The sequence below is a fragment of the Alexandromys fortis genome, unplaced genomic scaffold (genome assembly GCF_014885135.2).
Source record: "Alexandromys fortis isolate MF-2015 unplaced genomic scaffold, M_Fortis_MF-2015_v1.1 scaffold_39, whole genome shotgun sequence".
NCBI lineage: Eukaryota > Metazoa > Chordata > Mammalia > Rodentia > Cricetidae > Alexandromys > Alexandromys fortis.
Genome location: NW_026067918.1, coordinates 8,826,556 through 8,846,534, shown reverse-complemented (window position 1 = coordinate 8,846,534; position 19,979 = coordinate 8,826,556). Strand labels below are relative to the sequence as shown.

Sequence of the window (19,979 nt, the reverse complement as noted above, 5' to 3'; positions counted from 1 at the left end):
CCCCCTCCTCTCCCCTCCCCTCAACCACCATCCTCTCCTGCGCCCTCCCTTCCTCTCCCACCCTCTCCTCCACCCTCCCTTCCACCCCTCCCCTCCCCTCCAACTCCCACCCCTTTACCTCTCCATCCACTTCCTCTCTGGCTTCTGTCCTGTTGCCTTCTGGCCTCTTTTCCCACCCTCCCCTCCCCACATGGTGACCTAGGCAGACCCAGTGGGGTGGGTAGTGAAATGGTCACAGGGCACGTCTGTGGGCACAGTTCTGGGACCCATCAGTCCTGAGGCAGGCAACACTCATCTCTCTCTCCCCTTGTACTTATAGCCTCCAGAGGTGAAGCCCCTAATGGAGCCTATGGGTACCCTTACATGCCCAGCGGGGCCTATGTCTTTCCCCCGCCAGTCGCCAATGGAATGTACCCCTGCCCTCCTGGCTACCCCTACCCACCGCCCCCACCTGGTGAGTGTGTCCTTTGCTGCCCAGCCTCTGCCTCCCCACCCGCCCACTGACCACACCTTCAGGTTGCAGAGGGGAGATGTGCCCTTTCACCTACCTTAGACCCAGCAGACACTGGAGAGTTTAGAGGGCACCCCAAGGAACTGGACTGGCCACTCCCAGGAGTAGCCTTGTGAGGGAAGCAAGCGGGGCTGCTCACTGTCTCTCTCACTCTCTTCCCAAGCAGAGTTCTATCCGGGACCACCCATGATGGATGGAGCCATGGGATATGTACAGCCCCCACCGCCACCCTATCCTGGGCCCATGGAGCCTCCAGTCAGTGGCCCCAGTGCCCCCTCCACTCCCGCAGGTGAGGCCTGTAGGCTGCTTGCCGTCCTTCAGGACCAGCAGTCTCTCCTCAGGGGTCTTACAGAGAACCCCACAGGATGGCTGGAGCCTGCGGAGAGAGAGCCTCGAATAATGAAGGGGTTCTGGCTCACACACCACCTGGTGGCGAAAAGCTGTATTCCAAGGGCTGGGTGGGGTTCAATGAGTCCTTGCCTGTCATGAGCTAGGCCTGTGTTTTGTGTGCTGCGTCACAGAACATGAAAAACAGTCTGGAGGTGAGGTGAGGTGAGGTGAGGTTGGCCTTCAACCAGCAGTGACCTTGGGCTGGGAAGGGTCACCCTGTTTGCCTCAGTGTTCTCTTCTACAGATGGTCACCAGGACCACCTGACAGACTCATGCCAAGGGCACGTAAAGGGACCGTAAAGGACAGTGCCAGCACATGGCAGGTGCTTAGGAAAGTCACGGAAGCCTTTGGTGGTCTGAGTCACCAGTGCCAGCTGCCCTGAACTCAGGCGAGGCAGGGGGATTGTCGCTCATTGCCATTCCTCCCTGTGTTTGTTTTCACAGCTGAGGCTAAGGCTGCCGAAGCAGCTGCCAGCGCCTATTACAACCCAGGCAACCCACACAACGTCTACATGCCCACGGTGAGTGGGTGAGACCTTCTGCCCTCTCTGTCCCGCAGCCTGGGAGCTTGCTGTAAAAGAGACCACAGTTCATTCTGCGATTTCTCACGTGATCTTTGTTTCTTCCTCTAGAGCCAGCCTCCGCCGCCACCCTACTACCCCCCAGAGGACAAGAAGACCCAGTAGACTATGCCCACTTCCCTGCCTCTCGGACGACCCCTTCCTGGGCCTCCCATCGAGCTGCATCTGGGACTTTGGGAGGCCAGGGAGGACCCTGATCTTCCCCAGTCCTGATTATAAACAGTTACCAGGAACCAGCCCTGATGGAAGGCTGGGGCTCCTGGCCTCTGCGAGCGCCTCCCAGCTTCCCACACTAGCTCAGCCCTTGGCGCTGCTCCATCTAGCTTCCTTCTCACCATTTCTGGGGCTCTCGGGAGCATGGGTGACTCCTTGTTCCCCACTGCAGTAGCTCCTTCCCACAGAGGGACTCTTTGGCCACTCCTCCACCACAGTCCAGCCCCCTCAGCCTGAATCTTGGGCTTATCAGAGCAGCCTTAGGGTCTCCCCCTTAGACCCTGCCAGGCTGTGTTCACATTCCTTCCCCCTGGTATGCGCCTGACCCTGGAAGGTCACTGTCCCAGTGTGTGATCAGTCCATGTTCCCTTTGGCCAGGCTCTGGCCTCAGTCACAGCCTGCCACACCTGTCCTGTCCTTGTCCATTCTGTTGCCCCTGTCTTTGGGTATTTCACCTGAGCCTCCAGTAGTTGGTGGCATCAGAAGCAAAGGCATGGCAGAGGAGGAAGTCCCTCTGGTGGAGTTTCTGGGAATTAGTTCCGCTTTCTCCTGACCCTTTGCCAGGGGCCTCTCCACAGGAATGCTGGAGAATACATGTCTGTCCGATGAGGCCATTTGGTCTGGGAAGGAGCACCTCCAACCATGGGACCTGACACCTGCCATCTGCCCCTGTGTGAGCTTCACGCCCCCTGGATGTACTAAGATTTGCTCTTGTTCCTGGTCTGGTTGCAAAATGAGGAGATGGTTATTTAAAGAGAATTCCCTATTTATTTGACACAGAAAAATCCAGTTAATATATTAATGTGAAATAAACCCTGTTTGCACCTTGATTTGTTTGCTACAACTGTGAAATATAGTAAAATGAAGTAACTGGACACTGGCTCTGTGTGGTGACCAGGGCGAGGACTTCCGGGAGGAGGAGCTGCTGGGAGGAGGGGCTGCTGGGAGGTGGGGCTAGAGATCTGTTTCCTGTCAGTACCGGTGCATTTGGTTCCCAGCCTTCTTACAGAGGCCTCTGTATCTGCCTGGGGTGGTTCGTAAGGTCACCCACTGCCAGCTGGGGGCAGGACAAGGCCTGTATCCCATCTGAACTCCTGATCCCCTACCGAGCACAGGCTGGAAAGCCAGCCCAGGCCTGCCAGGACTCTGGTGGGGGAGTGTGGCTGGGCTGGTTACTGCCCCCAGACCCAGGGGAAGAAGAGGGTGGAAGAAAGCTAAGCCAGGCCTGCACACCACTCACTGTCAAGAAACAGAGATCCCCGTTCTGAAGGGTTCTCTCCTGACCAAAACGCTCCCCAGACTGCGCAAGGCCTTGCCGCCCACCCCCAGGGGCTCTCGGGGCTAGGGAAGGAGTACCCTCCTGACCATCAGTCGTGGGCCTGAGCTTCGCCTCCTTCTGTCCCGGCTAACACCAAGTAGCCCCATCCCACCCCTGGAATGTCACCTGTGGGGTGGAGCCGGCTGGACAGCTGACTGCTGGGCAAGGAAATGCTTCTCAGGAGTCCCTGCCCTGAGTCTGCCCCACCCTAACCCAGATCTGGGACCCATTCAGAAAACTTTGGGCTGAGAACACCACAGGTCTAGGTCAGCTTCCTTGGCCCAGGCATTGTTGAGGCAGGCTGCCATATAGCCTGGCCTTACCACCCTCGCCAAGAGCTCTGGACTCTTCCCCAGCGCCTCGATGGGACGGTGGGTGGGGCTTACCCCGCCCACTCGGTCCACTTCTGCTCCTGGCTGGGGAGGATCCTGCCAGGATTGAGGCTGAAGGAAGGTGCAGGGAGCCTGGGAGAAGGCCCTCCAAGGCAGTGACACCCTGGCCCTTCGATCCCTCCACCCTCCCCTAGCAGAGGGTGGTACCTTGGGGCTCTTTGCATCATCCTGCGGCTTCGCTGATTTCACCCGGCAGCTAAGGGGGTGGCAGAGGGAAGGGCAGAGTCAGCCACCATGGCGACACACCTCTCCCACCCCCAGCGGCGCCCTCCACTCTTGCGCCAGGCCATCAAGATAAGGCGCCGCAGGGCCAGAGACCTGCAGGATCCACCACCCCAAACCACCCATGAGGTAGGAGTGATATGAAGGGCCAAGAACCAGCCTAGGGGGTGGCGCTGCGGTCTCGAGGCCTGGATGTGGGAGGTTGCCTGCCCCCACCCACCTGCCCTCGATGGCCCTGGGCATAGCCTTGTGGTGGTTGGACAGAGAGGTCCACCATGTGTTCTCTGAGCCGCGGTGGGCTTTCCTAGTCTCTTCCCTTTGGTGGGCCTGTCCCTCCGACCCTGCTCTCTGAAGGCATCCGCCCCCTGAAGGAATATCTCCAATGACAGTGGGCTGCCTAGGGACCCCTCTGAGCTACCCCAGACCTGCCTGGCATTCCCCCCTACTCACCCTCCCCTGCTCTTAGGCCTCACTTCCGCAGCTGGGGTGAGGAGCCGGTAGCCTCCTGATAAGCACCACTGTTTCCTCTGGGGAAGGAAGGGGGGGCAGGTGCCAGAGAGCCCACTGCTGGGCCATCTGAACGCCCATGGACCTCAGGCATGGCAGGCCAGGGGATGAGCAAAATGACCCAGGGGTGAGCCCTTCGGGGAGCCTTGTGTTGGAACAAGTGAGGGGACTCGGTGGGCCTAGAGGCCCGAGAGGCTGAGGTGCTATGGTCCCTCTGTCTCAGGCCTGGGTCGTCCTGCCTGGCTAGACGAGCTTCTGAGAACAGCTTGTCTTTTCACCTTGCTCCTAGGTCCAGGTCCAGTCCCACCATTTTTCCTCAGAAGAGGTAAGAGGTGGAGTTTGGAGAGTGTGGGGGATGTGGGAAGCAGCCCTACATCCTCTCTGAGGGAGGCCCCTCAGGCCCCAGAGGCAGACGCGGCTCTCACAACCGCGTAGAGAGCATTCTGAGGTTCAGCCTTCACTGCACTGGTGCCTCTTTGTCCCTTTCTGGGCCCGAGATCTGGGCGTCAGGGAGGGCTGCTGGGTGATGACAGGGTTCCTGAGGTGACCCTGCTGTGTCTCAGCGGGACCTGCTGTATGAGGAAGCCCTCTACACTGTCCTGCACCGCCTGGGTCAGCCAGAGCCCAACCACGTGAAGGAGGACTCAGAACTGCTACGCTACCTGCAGGAGGTAAAGCCAGCTCCCATCTTCCTACCTATCTTCCTACAACCAAGGCTCAACCCTCCCCTCCCACCAGGCTACCTTATCTTGTGTCCCTAGCCTCCCACACCTCTGCCCTCTTCAGGCCTTCCAGGTGCATCCCGAGGAGCACCAACAGATGCTGCAGCGTGTTGGGGGGCTCGAGGTAACCTGGGCCAGGGCACCCTGGGCAAGGAGGGGGCGTGAAAAGCCGGGCCTCTCAGCGACTCAGGCAGCGCCCACTCCCATCCTTCCAGAAACCAATATTTTGTCTGAAGGCAACAGTGAAACAGGCCAAAGGCATTCTGGGCAAGGATGTCAGTGGTAAGTGTTTGGGGGAGCCCCGGGACCCCATCAGTCTCGCCTTGAACTCCTCACCAGAGAGCCCATTCACCAAACACCCCAGCTGCTAGACTCCTGTGGTTTTTTTTTTTTTTTTTAAAAAAGCCTACAGCACCCGGTATTCCCAGGCGGTCTCCCATCCAAGTACTAACCAGGCCCGACCCTGCTTAGCTTCCGAGATCGGGCGCGTTCAGGGTGGTATGGCCGTAGACTAGACTCCTGTGTTTAGATGCCAAGTTTAGAGCTTTGTCCAGCGTTCCCAGGAGGAGGCTGGGCCCCAGGAGCTGATGGAATTCAAGGAAAACCTGGCTGACTTCCTGGAGTCTTGTCCCTCACTCCTTGCCAGGGTTCAGTGACCCCTACTGCCTGCTGGGCATCATCGAGCAGGGAGCTATTGTGCCCGAGGGCAGCCCGGCGTCTCGCCGTCGACAGAAGGCCGTAGTGAAACACACCATCCCTGAAGAGCAGACACACCGCACCCAAGTCAAAAGCCAGACGCTTAATCCTGTTTGGGAGGAAACCTTTATCTTGTACGTGGTCCCATTCCAGCCTCTATTCGCTGCTCCCATCCCGGTCTCCTCGGGGGTGGAGGTTTTCCAGCCAATGAGATCAGTGATCTTCCTGGATCAAGAGAATGAGCTCAGCCCTCGGTCCTCAAGTAGAGCTGGAGGGAGACGGGGCTAGATGGCACAGATCCGTGACGTGAATGCCAATCATGAACCTGCTGATGTAATGTCGCACACCTGAAATGCTAGCACTCCAGAGAATAAGACAGGAAGTTGGAGAGATCAAGGCTAACCTGGGCTACATGGCAAGGCCCTGCCAAATGACTGTAAAGCAGGCACAGTTGGGTATCTCTGGCTGGTTGGTGGCCAGGGGACCTTCCAGCCTATTCTTGAAGAAGGCAGTAAAGTGTTTGAGGTGGGGTGGGTGGTATGGCGCAATCTTTAATCCCAGCACTTAGGAGGTAGAGGTAGACAGCTCTCTGAGTTTGAGGCCAGCCTGGTCTACATAGTGAGTCCCAGGCCAGCCAGGACTGCATAAAAAGATCCTGTACCCAACGAAAAATGAAAAAGGGAGAGAACTAGGCAGGAAGGGGTTATAACTCCACACAGTGGGTGATATTGGGGACAGCAGGTTCTGGGCTTGTGGCCTGGGCCAACATGCATGTACATGGGGTGTCCTACCCTGCTAAGGTCCTTAAACATACGTGTTCTTTTCTCCCTAGGGAGTTTGAGGACATAACCAACGCAAGCTTCCACCTGGACATGTGGTGAGTGGCCCTGCCCTGTCCCGGGGGATGAGAACAAAAAGAGGCAGTGGGTTGCAGGGACAATGTGTCAAAGTTTCTTTACTGATGAGGTCATGGACCCCTTCCCTACCTCTTGCTCTACCTTCTGGCCAACAGGGACCTGGATACTGTGGAATCCGTGAGACAAAAACTTGGGGAGCTCACGGACCTGCATGGGCTCCGAAGGTGGGTGTTGCAGACTCAGGGAGGAATAGACTCACAGACACCCTGCCTCCTGAAAGACAGGCTCTGCCTTTGAGTGCCCAGGTGGCTGACCTTTCACCTGCCTAAAACAGGATCTTTAAGGAAGCTCGGAAGGATAAAGGCCAGGATGACTTTCTGGGGAACGTGGTCCTGAGGCTGCAGGTACGGGCCGGGGAGAAGGGCCAGGAGAGAGGCGAGGGCTGGCAGGGTGAAGGACTTCAGGTTTGACCCAATCTGAGCCTGGGGGCCGCCCCAACTGCCTCCCTGCTCTCGCCTCGGCTCTGTGCGGGGTTCTGAGGCTCGTCACTGTTGTCTTTCCTGCTAGGACCTGCACTGCCGAGAGGACCAGTGGTACCCACTAGAGCCCTGCACAGAGACCTACCCAGACCGCGGCCAGTGTCACCTGCAGTTCCAATTCATTCACAAGCGGGTAGGTCCGGGGCCTGGGCCAGCAGCTGTGTCTTCCTCTGTCGGTAACCCTCCTGATGTGGGGAGGGCTGGCTGTGTCCGGCATGGGGTTCTCTGCTCATAGCCCTGTTGAACCTACTGCAGAGAGCCACGGCGGCCAGCCGCTCCCAGCCCAGCTACACAGTGCACTTCCACCTCCTGCAGCAGCTGGTGTCCTACGAAGTCACCCAGCACCAGGTATGGCTGTCTGCCAGAGCTGAATCCCCCCCAGAGCCACCTGCCTGGTCCCGATGTGCCTCTACGATTTCCCTTAGGCCGGCAGCGCCTCCTGGGACGCATCGCTGAGTCCCCAGGGTGCCACCATCCTCTTTCTCCATGCCACTCAGAAGGACCTGTCGGACTTCCACCAGTCCATGGCGTGAGTACACAGCCCTGCTCAGAACCCCTAGGGGACCTTCTCTGCCCTGCCCACTAACCAACAGGCTCGCACCTCAAAAAACAGCCCTCAGGAGTGTGCTCTCGGGTCCAAACTGTGTTTGTTTATAATGTTTTATTTTATGAAAGTTGTGTGAGGTGTTAGAGTCCCTGGAACTGGAGTTACAGACAGTTGTGAGCTGATGTGTGGGAGCTGGAAATTGAACCTGGGTCCTCTGGAAGAACAGTCAGTGTTCTTAACCTCTGAGCCATCTCTCCAGCCCCCCACCCCACCCCAAACTGTGTTTTTTTTTTTTTTTTTTTTTTTTTTTTTTTTTTTTTTTTTTGGTATTTTGAGACAGGGTTTCTCTGTAGCTTTGGAGCCTGTCCTGGAACTAACTCTTGTAGACCAGGCTGGTCTCGAACTCACAAAGATCCACCTGCCTCTGCCTCCCAAGTGCTGGGATTAAAGGCATGCGCCACCACCACCTGGCCCAAACTGTGTTTTTAAGTTTGGAGTCAGTTAACAAACTTTCAGATCTGGAGATTTTGCGCACAACTCAGATTCTAGCTGTTCATGAAACAGGAATTCTCTCTCTCTCTCTCTCTCTCTCTCTCTCTCTCTCTCTCTCTCTCTCTTTCTGTTGTTGTTATTGTTTTGAGAAAGGGTTTCTCTGTGTAGCCCTGACTGTCCTGGAACTCACTCTGTAGACCAGGCTGGCCTTGAACTCAGAGGTCCACCTGCTTCTGCCTCCCGAGTGCTGGGATTTACGGTGTGCGTCACCAGCACCCCCAGCTTTTGGCCTCCATTTTGAACGTTGGCCTGAGCCCTGGGCTTTTGTGTTTGCCTGACTTCTCCAGCCCCATTTCCCAGTGTCACAGGCTCACAGCAGTAAAGAGCTGATACTCAGAAACTGATATCAAAAATGACTTGGTGATACATGTCTGTAATCGATCTCAGCATTAAAAAGCTGAGGCAGGGGGATTGCAGCAAGTTTGAGGCCATTCTGGGCCTCACTGTATACAGTGAGACCCTGTCTCAGAAAAACAAAACCTCTGGAAATGACAATACATCTCCAAGGGCCATCATGTCCCCTGAGCTATGTCAGCCTCTTGGAATGCCAAGAAGGAACACTCCTGCGTGACTGGCATGCCAGCCTATGAGAAGTGGAGAAGAATGGTCAAACTGGGTGCTGGGCAGGAGGAGGTCAGAATGTCCCCTGAGCCCTGGCTATGACCAGGACTCTAAGTGAAAAGCAGGGGTGGGAGGTGGAGGGTGGTCCTGGTGGGGCTATGTGAGGTGCTCCTGCAGAGGAAGATGGGGTGGGTGAGGCGAGAGAGAGGCCAGGCTCCCTCTCAGGAGCTTGGCGTGTAGCTGTCCCTGAAGGGACGGACCTCAGCCTGTAGCTGTCCCGGAAGGGACGGACCTCAGCCTGTAGCTGTCCCGGAAGGGACGGACCTCAGCCTGTAGCTGTCCCGGAAGGGACGGACCTCAGCCTGTAGCTGTCCCGGAAGGGACGGACCTCAGCCTGTAGCTGTCCCGGAAGGGACGGACCTCAGCCTGTAGCTGTCCCGGAAGGGACGGACCTCAGCCTGTCCCTGGTTGCTCCCTGCTTTCCCCATAGCCTCATCCAGCTCAGTCCCTGTCTAGTCTCCAGTCATACTTCTTTTTCTTGATTTTATTGAGCTCTACATTTTCTCTGCTCCCCTCCCTGCCTCTCCCCTCCCCTTCAACCCTCTCCCAAGGTCCCCATGCTCCCAGTTTACTCAGGAGATCTTGTCTTTTTCTACTTCCATGTAGATTAGATCCATGTATATCTCTCTTAGGGTCCTCATTGGTGTCTAGGTTCTCTGAGATGATGATTTGTAGGCTGGTTTTCTTTGTTTTATGTTTAAAAACCACTTAAGAGTGAGTACATGCGATAATTGTCTTTCTGGGTCTGGGTTACCTCACTCTAAATGGTGTTTTCCAGCTCCATCCACTTGCCTGCAGATTTCAAGCTGTCGCTATTCTTTTCTGCTCGGTGCCGTTACCCTTCCGAGAGCTTCCGGCTGATGAGTGAACGCTAGTGCCATGGGTGCAAAGCTCTAAGTCTGACTTTGCAAAGGAAACAAGAAACCCTCAGGCTTTACCCAGGCATGATGGCTCATACCTGTAATCTCAGCACTTGGGAGGTGGAGGCAAGAGGATGGGGAGTTCAGGGTTGTTCTCAGCTACTCAGTTAAGTTAGAGTGGGAAGATGCTTGCTCTGCAAACATTAGGATCTGAGTTCAATCCCCAGCATCCTGGTAGGGTGTGGATTGACGTAGCTGAAATCCCAGCCCCAGGGAGGCAGAGATGGGGGTCTAGTGGATTTGGGAAAGTTCAGGAGTGATTAAGGAAGATATTTGACTTGACCACTGGCCTTCACATGCATGCACATGGTTACATGCACACACATGCATGTACACACACATCCTTTCGACTTGTTTGTTTATTGTTTTGGTTTTTTGAGACAGGGTTTCTCTGTGTAGTCCTGGCTGTCCTGGAACTCACTCTGTAGACCAGGCTGGCCTTGAACTCACAGAGATCTGCCTGCCTCTGCCTCCCAAGTGCTGGCATTAATGGCCTGTACCACCACTGCCCAGCTTCATTTTTTTTAAATTATTTTATTTATATGTACGTGTGTGTGTGTTGTCTGTGTGAACACATACCACCTGTGTGCAGATGCCTTGACTGGCCAGGAGAGGGCACTGGAGCCCCTGGAGCCTAAGTTTCAGGTAGTTATGAACCTCCTGATGTGAATGCTGAGAACCAAACTCAGGTCCTCTGCCAGAGCTCTTAGTTCCTGGGCCAGCTCTCTAGCCCCAACAGATGCAACTATCCTTACCCACTGAGCCATCTTACTGGACCCAGAAACAGTGAAGGACTTTTGTTGTTGTTTGAGACAAGGTCTCTCCATGTAGCCCTGGCTGGCCTAGAAAATGCTATGTAGACCAGGCTGACTTCTAACTCAATGAGATCCACCTGCCTCCAAGATGGAGAAATAAAGTATGCTTCATCCTGCCCAGCACCGAAGTGTTTTTGTTTTATTGTTTTTTTTCAAGACAGGATTTCTCTGTGTAGCCCTGGTTGTCTTGGAACTAGCTCTGTAGACCAGGATGGCCTCAAACTCAAGAGGTCTACCTGCTTCTGCCTCCTGAGTGCTGGGATTAAAGGCGTGCACCATCACTGCCTGGCCTAGTTCTGAGGTTTTATCCAGACAAAGCACAATTTAAGAGTCAGAAGAAGCCGGGTATAGTGTTCAACCTTTAACCCCAGCACTTGGAAAACAGGCAGACAGATTTCTGAGTTAGAGGCCAGCCTTGTCTACAAAGTAAGTTCCAGGACAGTCAGGGATATGTAAGAGACCCTCTCTCAGTTGGGTGGTGGTGGCACATGCTTTTAATCCCAGCACTTGGGAGTCAGAGGCAGGTGAATCTCTGAGTTCGAGGCCAGCCTGGTCTACAGAGCGAGTTCCAGGACAGCCAGGGCTACACAGAGAAACCCTGTCTCGACAAACAAAACAGACAACAACAACAAAAAAATACAAAAAAGTCAGGTGACTTGGACAGCATCTGTAGAAGCAGAGGTCCTGAGAGTCACATGATCAGTCACTGGCTCAGCCTCTACTGGTGGATAAAACGGGGAGATGTTGCCTTCCTGGGCCCTGCTGAGGGCTTCCTGTCCCTGCAGGCAGTGGTTGGCCTACAGCCGCCTCTACCAGAGCCTCGAGTTCCCCAGCAGCTGCCTCCTGCACCCCATCACCAGCATTGAGTACCAGTGGATCCAGGGCCGGCTCAAAGCAGAACAGGTGAGTGGTGTAAGGGAGGTGGGCTGGGCACTGGAGGGCCCGACCATCCTGTAACATCTCCTGGCTTCGCAGCGGGAGGAACTGGCCACCTCCTTCACCTCCCTGCTGGCCTATGGCCTCTCCCTCATCCGGAAGTTCCGCTCCGTCTTTCCCCTGTCTGTCTCTGACTCCCCATCCAGGCTGCAGTCGCTCCTCAGGTCAGTGGCTACCCTTTTGCTGCTGCAGGGGGTCAGGGTTGAGTGTGCAGGGGTGGCACCTGCTGGGTGGGAGGCCTCTGAACAGTGCGCTCTGCCCTCCAGAGTCTTGGTGCAGATGTGCAAGACAAAGGCCTTTGGAGAACTGTGCCCAGACAGTGCTCCACTGTCCCAGCAGGTTTCCGAGGCTCTGCGGGTAGGTGCCTTCCCTGGGGTGGGGGCCGGGGCAGGGACCTTTGCTCACTAACCCTCCCTTCTCCCTCCCCATCTTCCAACAGATGGGCACCATTGAATGGTTTCACCTGATGCAGCAACATCATCAGCCCATGGTGCAGGTAGATTCCGGGACGGGGTTGAGGGTGGATATGTGCTATCTGCCCTTGTAACCCCGTTCAACCTCCTGTATCCTTCCCAGGGCATCTTGGAGGCTGGCAAGGCCTTGCTAAGCCTGGTACGGGATGTGATCGCTGATCTGTACCAGTGCCGACACACATGGAACAAGATTTTCCACAAGTGAGCACCTATGGTCTGGAGTTGGGTCTGGAGCTGGGTCTGGAGCTGGGTCCATGCCAATGGGTTCGAAGCTAATGGGACTGGAGCCAGATCTGGAGCCGATGGGCCTGTGGGACCCTGATGGGCACACATAAGACCCGGGTCTGGAACCAGGTCCGGAACCAATGGATCTGGAGCCAATGGGTCCGGAGCTGATGGATCTGGCGCTGGGCCAGGCCCGGGCAGAGCCCACGGGTCTGGGGTTCTGGAGCCGATGGGCCTGTGGGACCCTGGTGGGCACCACAGTCACACGTACCGCCTTTCCTCCAGTGTCCTCAAGATAGACCTCTTCTCCGTGGCCTTCCAGGAGCTGCAGTGGCTGGTGAGACCCTCTGCCATCTCCAGATAGCACCCATCCATTTAGCTCCACAGCCCTCCCTGACAAGCTTTTCCTCGTAGGTGGCCAAGAGGGTACAGGACCACACAGCGGCAGTGGGGAGCCTTGTTTCTCCAGACATGGGAGAGAGTCTGTTTCAACTCTATATCAGTCTGAAGGAGCTCTACCAGCTGGGCCCAGTCCCCTCAGACAGGTGGGCAACAAGTGGCTTGAAGGTGGGCTTCGGGCGTGCAGGAAGGACAAGGGCTGACTGACAAGGGCTGGGCTCAAGGCCAGCCCCTGCCTCCTGCAGGCTAAGCTTCTACTCTCCCCAGCAATGGAGTTCTGGCCCTGGATGGTTTCCACCGCTGGTTCCAGCCAGCCATCCCCTCGTGGCTGCAGAAGACTTACAGTGTGGCCTTGGAGCGGGTGCAGCGTGCTGTGCACATGGACTCGGTACAGGAGGGGCCCTAGATTTGGGAGTGAGATTGGGTTCTCTGTGGATACCTCCAGGCCAGTAGAAGTCTCTAACCATCTCTGAGCTCCTTCATCCGGGCACTGTTCAGGCCTGCTTTGTGCAAAAATATGGCATCCTGATATCCCAAGGCTCTTCTGTGCCTAGGGGTCCTGTAGGCTGAAGGAGCGGCGGGCACAGCCTTGCTATCATCCTCCCGGTAGCCTCCACTCAGCTGAGCTTGGTCGTTAGGGGAGTAGGTTTGTGTCCACTTGCCGTGAGCCTGTTTCCTGAGTGTCTCCCCTCCCCCAGCTGGTGCCCCTGGGTGAGCTGACCAAGCACAGCACTTCCGCCGTGGATCTATCCACCTGCTTTGCCCAGATCAGCCATACCGCCCGGCAACTGGACTGGCCAGACCCCGAGGAGGCCTTCATGATCACTGTCAAATTTGTGGAGGTATGGCATCTCCCCTGCATCCTTGCCTCCCCTTAGGACAGCCTCGATTCTGCCACACCCAGTGCCTCACAGGCTCCCGGCCCCCCACAAAGCTTGCACCCTAAACGCCGCCTCATTTCCAAGACACCTCTATTGACCCATTTTGAGGGCCCCACCCATCCATCCTTCCATCTTCTGTGGTCCATCACCCTAGGACACCTGCCGGCTGGCCTTGGTTTACTGCAGCCTTATAAAGGCCCGGGCCCGTGAGCTGTCTGTAGGTCAGAAGGACCAGGGTCAGGCAGCCAACATGGTAAGACCCAGAGCTGGAGCTGAGGGGCTGGGAGGCTGGGAGGGTTTGGGGAGCTGGGGAGCTGGGGGGCTGAGGGCTGAGGGGGCTGGGGGGACTGACGGGCTGGCCAGGGGAGGGGTGGATCTGCCTAGAGGCTCTGCATCCCTGTGCCCATGCCCACCCCAGCTGTGTGTGGTGGTCAACAACATGGAGCAACTGCGGCTGATCATCGACAAGCTGCCCACTCAGCTGGCATGGGAGGCACTGGAGCAGCGGGTCGGAGCCGTGTTGGAGCAGGGGCAACTGCAGAACACACTACATGCCCAGCTGCAGGGCGCATTGGCCGGGCTGGGCCATGAGATCCGTACTGGCGTCCGCACCCTGGCTAAGCAGGTACTGTCCGATCCCCTGGGACCCTGCCTACCCTGGTCCTCAGCAGAACCCGAGCTGCTGATGTTTATCCCCTGACCCCAAACTTCAAGCCCACTCTCTGGATTGCCCCTGGCTCACTTGGTCTCTCTTGGTCTCCCTGATTTTTGTGTCCCCAGCTGGAGGTGGGCATTGCCACCCACATCCAGAAACTCATTGGCATCAAGGAGTCTGTTCCGCCTGAGGACGTGAGTAATGGCCCTGTTCATTGCCCTTCTCCTCTGGGGTTGTGAAAAGAGCCTGGGTAGATGGAAGTTGAAGGTCCTGAGGATGTCGGATCAGTCCCCCAACTTTGACCCGGGTGTGATGTCCCCATGGGCCTCAGTGTCCTCCTTGGATGTTCAGTAAGGCAGGCTGGGTCATGCCGCAGGCTCTCCTAGAACTGATGGGTGCTGTATGCTCACTTCAGGAGGCTCAGCTTAGTTTTGTAGCCCTTGGAACACATGGGTCTGGGATCACATCCTTCCCAAGGCTTATCACCTCTGCCACCCCGTTGATGCCAGCCAGCTGAACCCAAGCCCCTCGTGTGTAAAGGGGAGAGTGGATCACCGTGCCTCTGACTGTTTGGGGAAGAGTTATTCATTAGCTCATCAAATGTTGAGTAAACACACATTATGGTTCCAGATACTGACTTAATCATTGGTCTTAAATCAGTGTAACCAAAACCCCTGCCTTCCTAGGGCTTCCTTCTCTGGGGGCATAATGGATAGCTAGATGCAGAGATAGTGCTCACTACAGCGATGGTATAACTGTAACGACTGACACACCATCAGTTGTGTGCACGGTTGCGCACACACTTACATAGTGTGATAGATAACAAGTGCCAAAAGGAAAAATAAAACACAAGGGGGGGGGGCGCTGGGAAATGTCAAAGGGTTGGACTTTTCGATAGTGGTCAGGGAAGGCCTTTTTCTGAGTGTGACAGCTGAGCCAAGGCCCACAGGAAGTGAGAAAGGGTCCCGTGAGATGCCTAGAGGAAGGGCGTTCCAGGAAGAGCAGGGTCCTGAGGCGGCAGGTGCAGAGTGGGTCCACAGGATGCCGAGGATGGTGTGGTCGGAGCAGAGAGAGCAGCCAGGACATTGCAACACCCAACACACAAAAGCCTAGCTTTGTTCCCCGCCTAGGGGATGGGACTGTCAGGACAGTGTGAGTGAGGTCTGAACTAAAACAGGCCTGAGTCCTTTTGGTCTGTCTTAGGCCATTCTGCCCCTGATGAAATTCCTAGAGGTGAAACTGTTCTACATGAACACCAACCTGGTCCAGGAGAACTTCAGCAGGTATGGGGCAGCCCCCGACCCACACGGCCCTCTGCTCCCATGTGTTTCTGGGTTGGTGGCTTGCTGGGAATCCTTTTGGTGACTTCCTTTGGAGAATCCAACCAGCTTCAGGAACAGGGAGCTCTCTGCTTCTCTCTCTGGCCCCTTTTGTTCTGCCGAGCTCTGACCATGGCAAGCTTTTCCCTGTATTCTTCCAAGCCCAGGCCCATCTTCAGGGCCCCTGACTGCTTCATGGTCCAGGCATGAGCCCCGGTTGGGGCTCGGGGAGACTTCTGGTTGGGATGTTCAAAGTGTAGGCTCTGGATACCTGGGTTCTTTTTTCCTCTTTAGTGGCTTCAAGATGTCCAAGTTGTCATTGCCCATGATCCCAGTCCCAGGCTCTCCTGAGGAATGAGTGGTCACGTGCAGAGCCCTGGTCCAGAGCCTCACCTGCCTCCAGGTGGAACCTGGGCCCTGATTGGCAGCTGGGCTCTTCCTCCTACCGTTCTTTTTCCTCCTACTGAGCAGCAAGCAGGGCCCCTGTAGGCTCGGATTTCTTTACGCCATTGCTGAGTATTTTCTTGTTTGTTTTGTTCTGTTCTGTTTTTCCTCACATAAATGAGAATTAACTCTCCACTAAGACAAGAGCTTTGCTCAGAAACATCTAGAACAGTACCTGATGCTGCTGAGTATTAAATGAGTTCACTCACTACTTCAAACGAAGGCCTCCTTCCCCACATGCTGGTGAGCGCTGTACTCCTGAGCTACGCCCCCATCACAGGCATCCTCCATCAGGACACAGAGCCTGTTGAAGATACTGACCTGCTCAGGGGCTCAGAGGTTAAGAACCTTGACCACTCTTCCAAAGGATCTGGGTTCAATTCCCAGGACCCCCATGGTAGTTCACAGTTGTCTGTAACTCCAGTTCCCGTGGATCTGGCACCCTCAAAGTGACATACATGCAGGCAAAACACCAATATACAGAAAAAATAAATCAAAAGGATCCTTACCTGCTCAGCTCTACGGGACTGCATGTTAGATCTCAGCTCCTGTTCTTGTCTTCATCTTATTCTCCTTACCTATGCTGTGTGCGGCAATCCTATCTTACCCTGGGTCCAGCTTTTCCTCTCCTACTTTAGTGGTTTGCTAAAGCACGACTCCTCAAGAGCAGAGCGTTCTCCACTGAGGTTAAGAGATGCATTGACGGAATTAACAACTCCTTTGACCTCTGCCCCCTTCTCACTCTGGGAGCAACCCTTCCCCTGTACCCCCTCTGCCAGGGCAACCCTTCCTCGGTACCCTCTCTACACCCTCTTCCAGAGCAACCCTTCCTCTGTACCCCCTCTGCCACCCCCTACACCCTCTGCCAGGGCAACCCTTCGTCGGTACCCTCTCTGCCAGCTTTGCTCCAGCCTCACTTGCGGAACTGGTGGACGGGGAGGTGGGGCAGGGGAGGTAGGGGGAGCCTGGGTTCCCGAGGCCGCCCCTCTCTGAAGAGTACCTTTGCTTCTTTCCCTGCTGCCTGGCCTGTGTCTGGCACCTGGCAGCCTTCTGACTCTGCTGTGGACCCACACGCTCACGGTGCTGGCGGAGGTGGCATCTTCGCAGCGTAGCTCGCCGTTGGCCTCTAGCAGGCTGAGGGCAGCCCTTCAGGTAACTGTACCTACTGGCGGCTGGGAGGACATTAACCCTGGGGGTACCTGAGGTCACCTCTTTTCTCTTCCCCAGAGCCTGGAGGTCTGCTTCCATGCTGAGGGCTGTGGTCTGCCGCCAGAGGCCCTGCACACAGCCACCTTCCAGGTAGGAGTCTTAGCAGTGTGGGGAACGACCCTGGGGCCTAGCTAGGGTCTTTTGATGAGGCCCTAATTAAGAGGTCAAGGCAGGGAGCCTGTGTTTCTGTATCCACCTGTATCCAGGACCAGCTACATCACTCATGAAACGGAGTGCAATACAAAACATTGGGCCTCTTATTCAAAGTCATTACAAATTTTGATGCTGGAAAGAAAGAATGTAAGTGTAGTGTCCTTCTAGGCTCAGGGTCCCTACATGCCCACACTAGGGAGAGTGTGCTCAGAGCAGGCCGTCTGGCACCTCTGCCTCTCTGTGGTCCTAGGGCCCAGCACTTCCTATGGCCTCTTACCCTCTGCGAGGGGGGCCTGGCAGCAGCGTAAGTGTGGGTAGGCGTGAAGACGTTTGGGTAGATGCCCTGATGTGCCGTTCCAGGCTCTGCAGAGGGACCTGGAACTGCAGGCGGCCTCCAGCAGGGAGCTCATCCAGAAGTATTTCTGTAGCCGAATCCAGCAGCAGGTGAGGTACTCCTCCTGCCCTGCACCCTCCGAGGGTGACAGCGGGCCTCGCCCCACTCTCTCCCAGCTGATCCCTATGCATGATCCCATGCCAGGCTGAAACCACTTCTGAGCCGCTGGGTGCTGTCACCATCAAGGCCTCCTACCGCGCCTCTGAGCAGAAGCTTCACGTGGAGCTGCTCAGTGCCTCCAGCCTGCTGCCTCTGGACTCTAATGGTGAGCACTGGCTGCCCTGGGCCTCTCCTCACCAGGATCCTGGAGGCTCAGCGGGAGCTCTGAGCACATTTCCTCTGGTTATCAGGAGGGGACTAAGAGATAACAGCGGGGGGGGGGGGCAGTGTGGGGTGCTGTGGTGGCTGGAACTCAGTCATCAACGCCCCCATCCGGGCCACTTGCCAGGTGCCAGTGACCCCTTTGTCCAGCTGACGCTGGAACCCAGACATGAATTCCCTGAGCTGGCCCCCAGGGAGACCCAGAAGCATAAGAAGGAACTTCACCCACTCTTTGATGAGACCTTTGAATTGTGAGTGGGTCCCTACTCTTCTCTATCCCCCCACCCTTTTCCCTCCCTCGATACCCCGCCTCCTATAAGGAGTGCTTGAGATGACCACACTGGGCCTGAGGGGAAGAGTTCTTGGGACAGGTGTATGCGTCCCTGGGAGGAAGGGATGGATTCCAATCAAATACAGAGGCATTCAGGTATCTGCTCTTTGTTGAAGATGGGCCTTGAGGTCACAGGACCTCTGGCTGTAAAGTCAGCCCATGATGAGAGTGGGTGTTACGCCATGTGAGAGATGACCAGGCTGAGAGGCAACTGCTGTTCTCAGCATAGGGGACTCTGTATGTTGGAGGGAAGGGACCGTTGATGGCAGATTTGAGTGAGGCAGGGAACTAACTGAGCACCTAACTCCCTGACAGCCTGGTGCCTGCTGAGCCATGCCAAAAAGACTGGGCATGCCTCCTGCTCACCGTGCTGGACCATGACAGGCTGGGAGCCGATGACCTGGAGGGGGAGGCCTTCCTGCCACTCTGCAGGGTGCCTGGACTGACCGGCTGTGAGGAGCCTGGCGAAGCCCCTCAGACTCGCCTGCCTCTCACTTACCCTGTGCCTAACGGTAGGCCTGAGTCCCAGGGCAGGGCTCTCTTGGGAGATGAACGCCAGTAGAACAGGCACCGTGGCTCAGCTTGCTGAATATTTCACATATCTCCGCTCTGATGGAGAGACCAGTGAAATTCAAGCTCTGAAAGTAATTATGTCACTTCTCTCGGTGGGGAAACGGATTAGCTCCTGTGACTGGCGGCCTGATCTCTGTGCAAGGCACAAGTGCCAAGTCTGAGAACAGAAAGGTCCCTATGCCTGTGTGTCATGAGACACACTCAAGTATCTCAGGGCTGGGTGTGATGGCACACCCCTCTAAACCCAGAGCTCCAGGCAGGTGGATCGCTGTCAGCTTGAGGCCAATTAGAGCTACATAGTAAGGACCCTGTCTATTTTGTTTTTTTGAGACAGGGTTTCTCTGTGTAGCCCTGGCTGTGGTGGAACTCGCTTAGTAGACCAGGCTGGCCTTGAACTCAAAGAGATCCACCTGCCTCTGCCTCCCAAATGCTGGGATTAAAGGCATGCGCCATCACGCCCAGCTGGACTGTATTAAAAAATATCTTAGGTATTGACTTCCAACTCTCACAAGTTGGTGAGCAGGCTCACACTTACAAGGGAGTAAGTTGACACCTGGAGTTAGCTGTCTGGCCTCGGGTTCTCTTGGAAAGAGGCAGTAGTTTCCACCCCACGACCCATCATGTTTCCAGTTTCGTTTGTCAAGACACACCTGTGGAATTTAGCTTGTGTGCCCCACCAATTTCCTTCAAGGCTGGCATAGGGGTGGACCAGCACTATTTTCTAACCAGGAGTTTGACCCTCAAATCTTTCTCTCCACAGGGGATCCAATTTTGCAGTTGTTGGAGAGCCGGAAGGGAGATCGCGAGGCCCAGGCGTTTGTGAAGCTGAGGAGGCAGCGAGCTAAGCAGGCCTCCCAGCATGCCCCACTCCCGGGACGGTAGCCATGGAAGTGAAGCCTGGAAGTTTAGGGTCTTCCTTACAGAGGGAAGGAAACCACCCTTCATTCTGGGGTAACACACGGAGAGCCGGTAGGCAGAGAGCCCAGAGTTCTTGGCAGAACAGCCCTTGGTGCTGGAATACCATGACCAGTATTTATCTTTTGTTTTTAAGACTGGGTTTCTCTGTGTAACAGTCCTGGCTGTCCTGGAACTAGCCCTGCAGACCAGGCTGGCCTCAAACTCAGAGGTCCGCCTGCCTCTGCCTCATGAGTGCTGGATTAATTAAAGGTGTGCTCCACACCTAGATGGTTGTCATTTCTTGCCCCTCCCCTCTTGCCCTGGTCTGTGTTCCCCGCCACATTCCAGCACAGAGGAGTACTTCCT

At 55.9% G+C, this 19,979-nt stretch overlaps 2 protein-coding genes and 1 pseudogene across 3 annotated transcripts in view; 2 read left to right on the top strand and 1 right to left on the bottom strand.

Annotated features, from left to right (window-relative positions):
• Positions 1-2,570, top strand: part of Wbp2 (WW domain binding protein 2) — an 8,228-nt gene extending 5,658 nt beyond the window's left edge. The window contains exons 5-8 of one of the 2 annotated variants that reach the window (XM_050140373.1): positions 320-454; positions 675-800; positions 1,346-1,422; positions 1,534-2,570. In XM_050140373.1, the coding sequence (XP_049996330.1) occupies positions 320-454; positions 675-800; positions 1,346-1,422; positions 1,534-1,587 (392 nt within the window). In that variant the 3' untranslated portion in view covers positions 1,588-2,570. The remainder of the gene's footprint in view (positions 1-319; positions 455-674; positions 801-1,345; positions 1,423-1,533) is intronic. The other variant, XM_050140374.1, reaches the window with a different exon arrangement.
• Positions 2,571-2,736: 166 nt separating this feature from the next.
• Positions 2,737-19,899, top strand: Unc13d (unc-13 homolog D). Its single transcript, XM_050140481.1, has 32 exons — positions 2,737-3,756; positions 4,424-4,459; positions 4,698-4,805; positions 4,921-4,980; positions 5,072-5,138; positions 5,503-5,686; positions 6,385-6,429; positions 6,565-6,633; positions 6,744-6,813; positions 6,977-7,081; positions 7,204-7,296; positions 7,374-7,477; positions 11,189-11,306; positions 11,379-11,503; positions 11,606-11,696; positions 11,779-11,835; positions 11,916-12,013; positions 12,323-12,374; positions 12,452-12,582; positions 12,704-12,824; positions 13,135-13,278; positions 13,472-13,570; positions 13,736-13,942; positions 14,098-14,166; positions 15,176-15,255; positions 16,782-16,887; positions 16,963-17,034; positions 17,458-17,541; positions 17,636-17,756; positions 17,940-18,063; positions 18,459-18,655; positions 19,477-19,899. Exons 1-32 carry the CDS (start codon positions 3,640-3,642, stop codon positions 19,596-19,598), a joined length of 3,276 nt encoding a protein of 1,091 aa, XP_049996438.1. The 5' UTR covers positions 2,737-3,639; the 3' UTR covers positions 19,599-19,899.
• Positions 5,260-5,368, bottom strand: LOC126500554 (uncharacterized; annotated as a pseudogene).
• Positions 19,900-19,979: the final 80 nt, after the last annotated feature.

What these genes read in the sequence shown, in the direction of transcription:
- Unc13d (XM_050140481.1), top strand. Translation starts at nt 3,640, where the DNA reads ATGGCGACACACCTCTCCCACCCCCAGCGGCGCCCTCCACTCTTGCGC. An exon ending in GTGCTGTGCACATGGACTCG is followed by an intron (nt 12,825 to 13,134) that starts GTACAGGAGGGG and finishes CCCCTCCCCCAG; the next exon opens with CTGGTGCCCCTGGGTGAGCT. An exon ending in TTTGATGAGACCTTTGAATT is followed by an intron (nt 18,064 to 18,458) that starts GTGAGTGGGTCC and finishes ACTCCCTGACAG; the next exon opens with CCTGGTGCCTGCTGAGCCAT.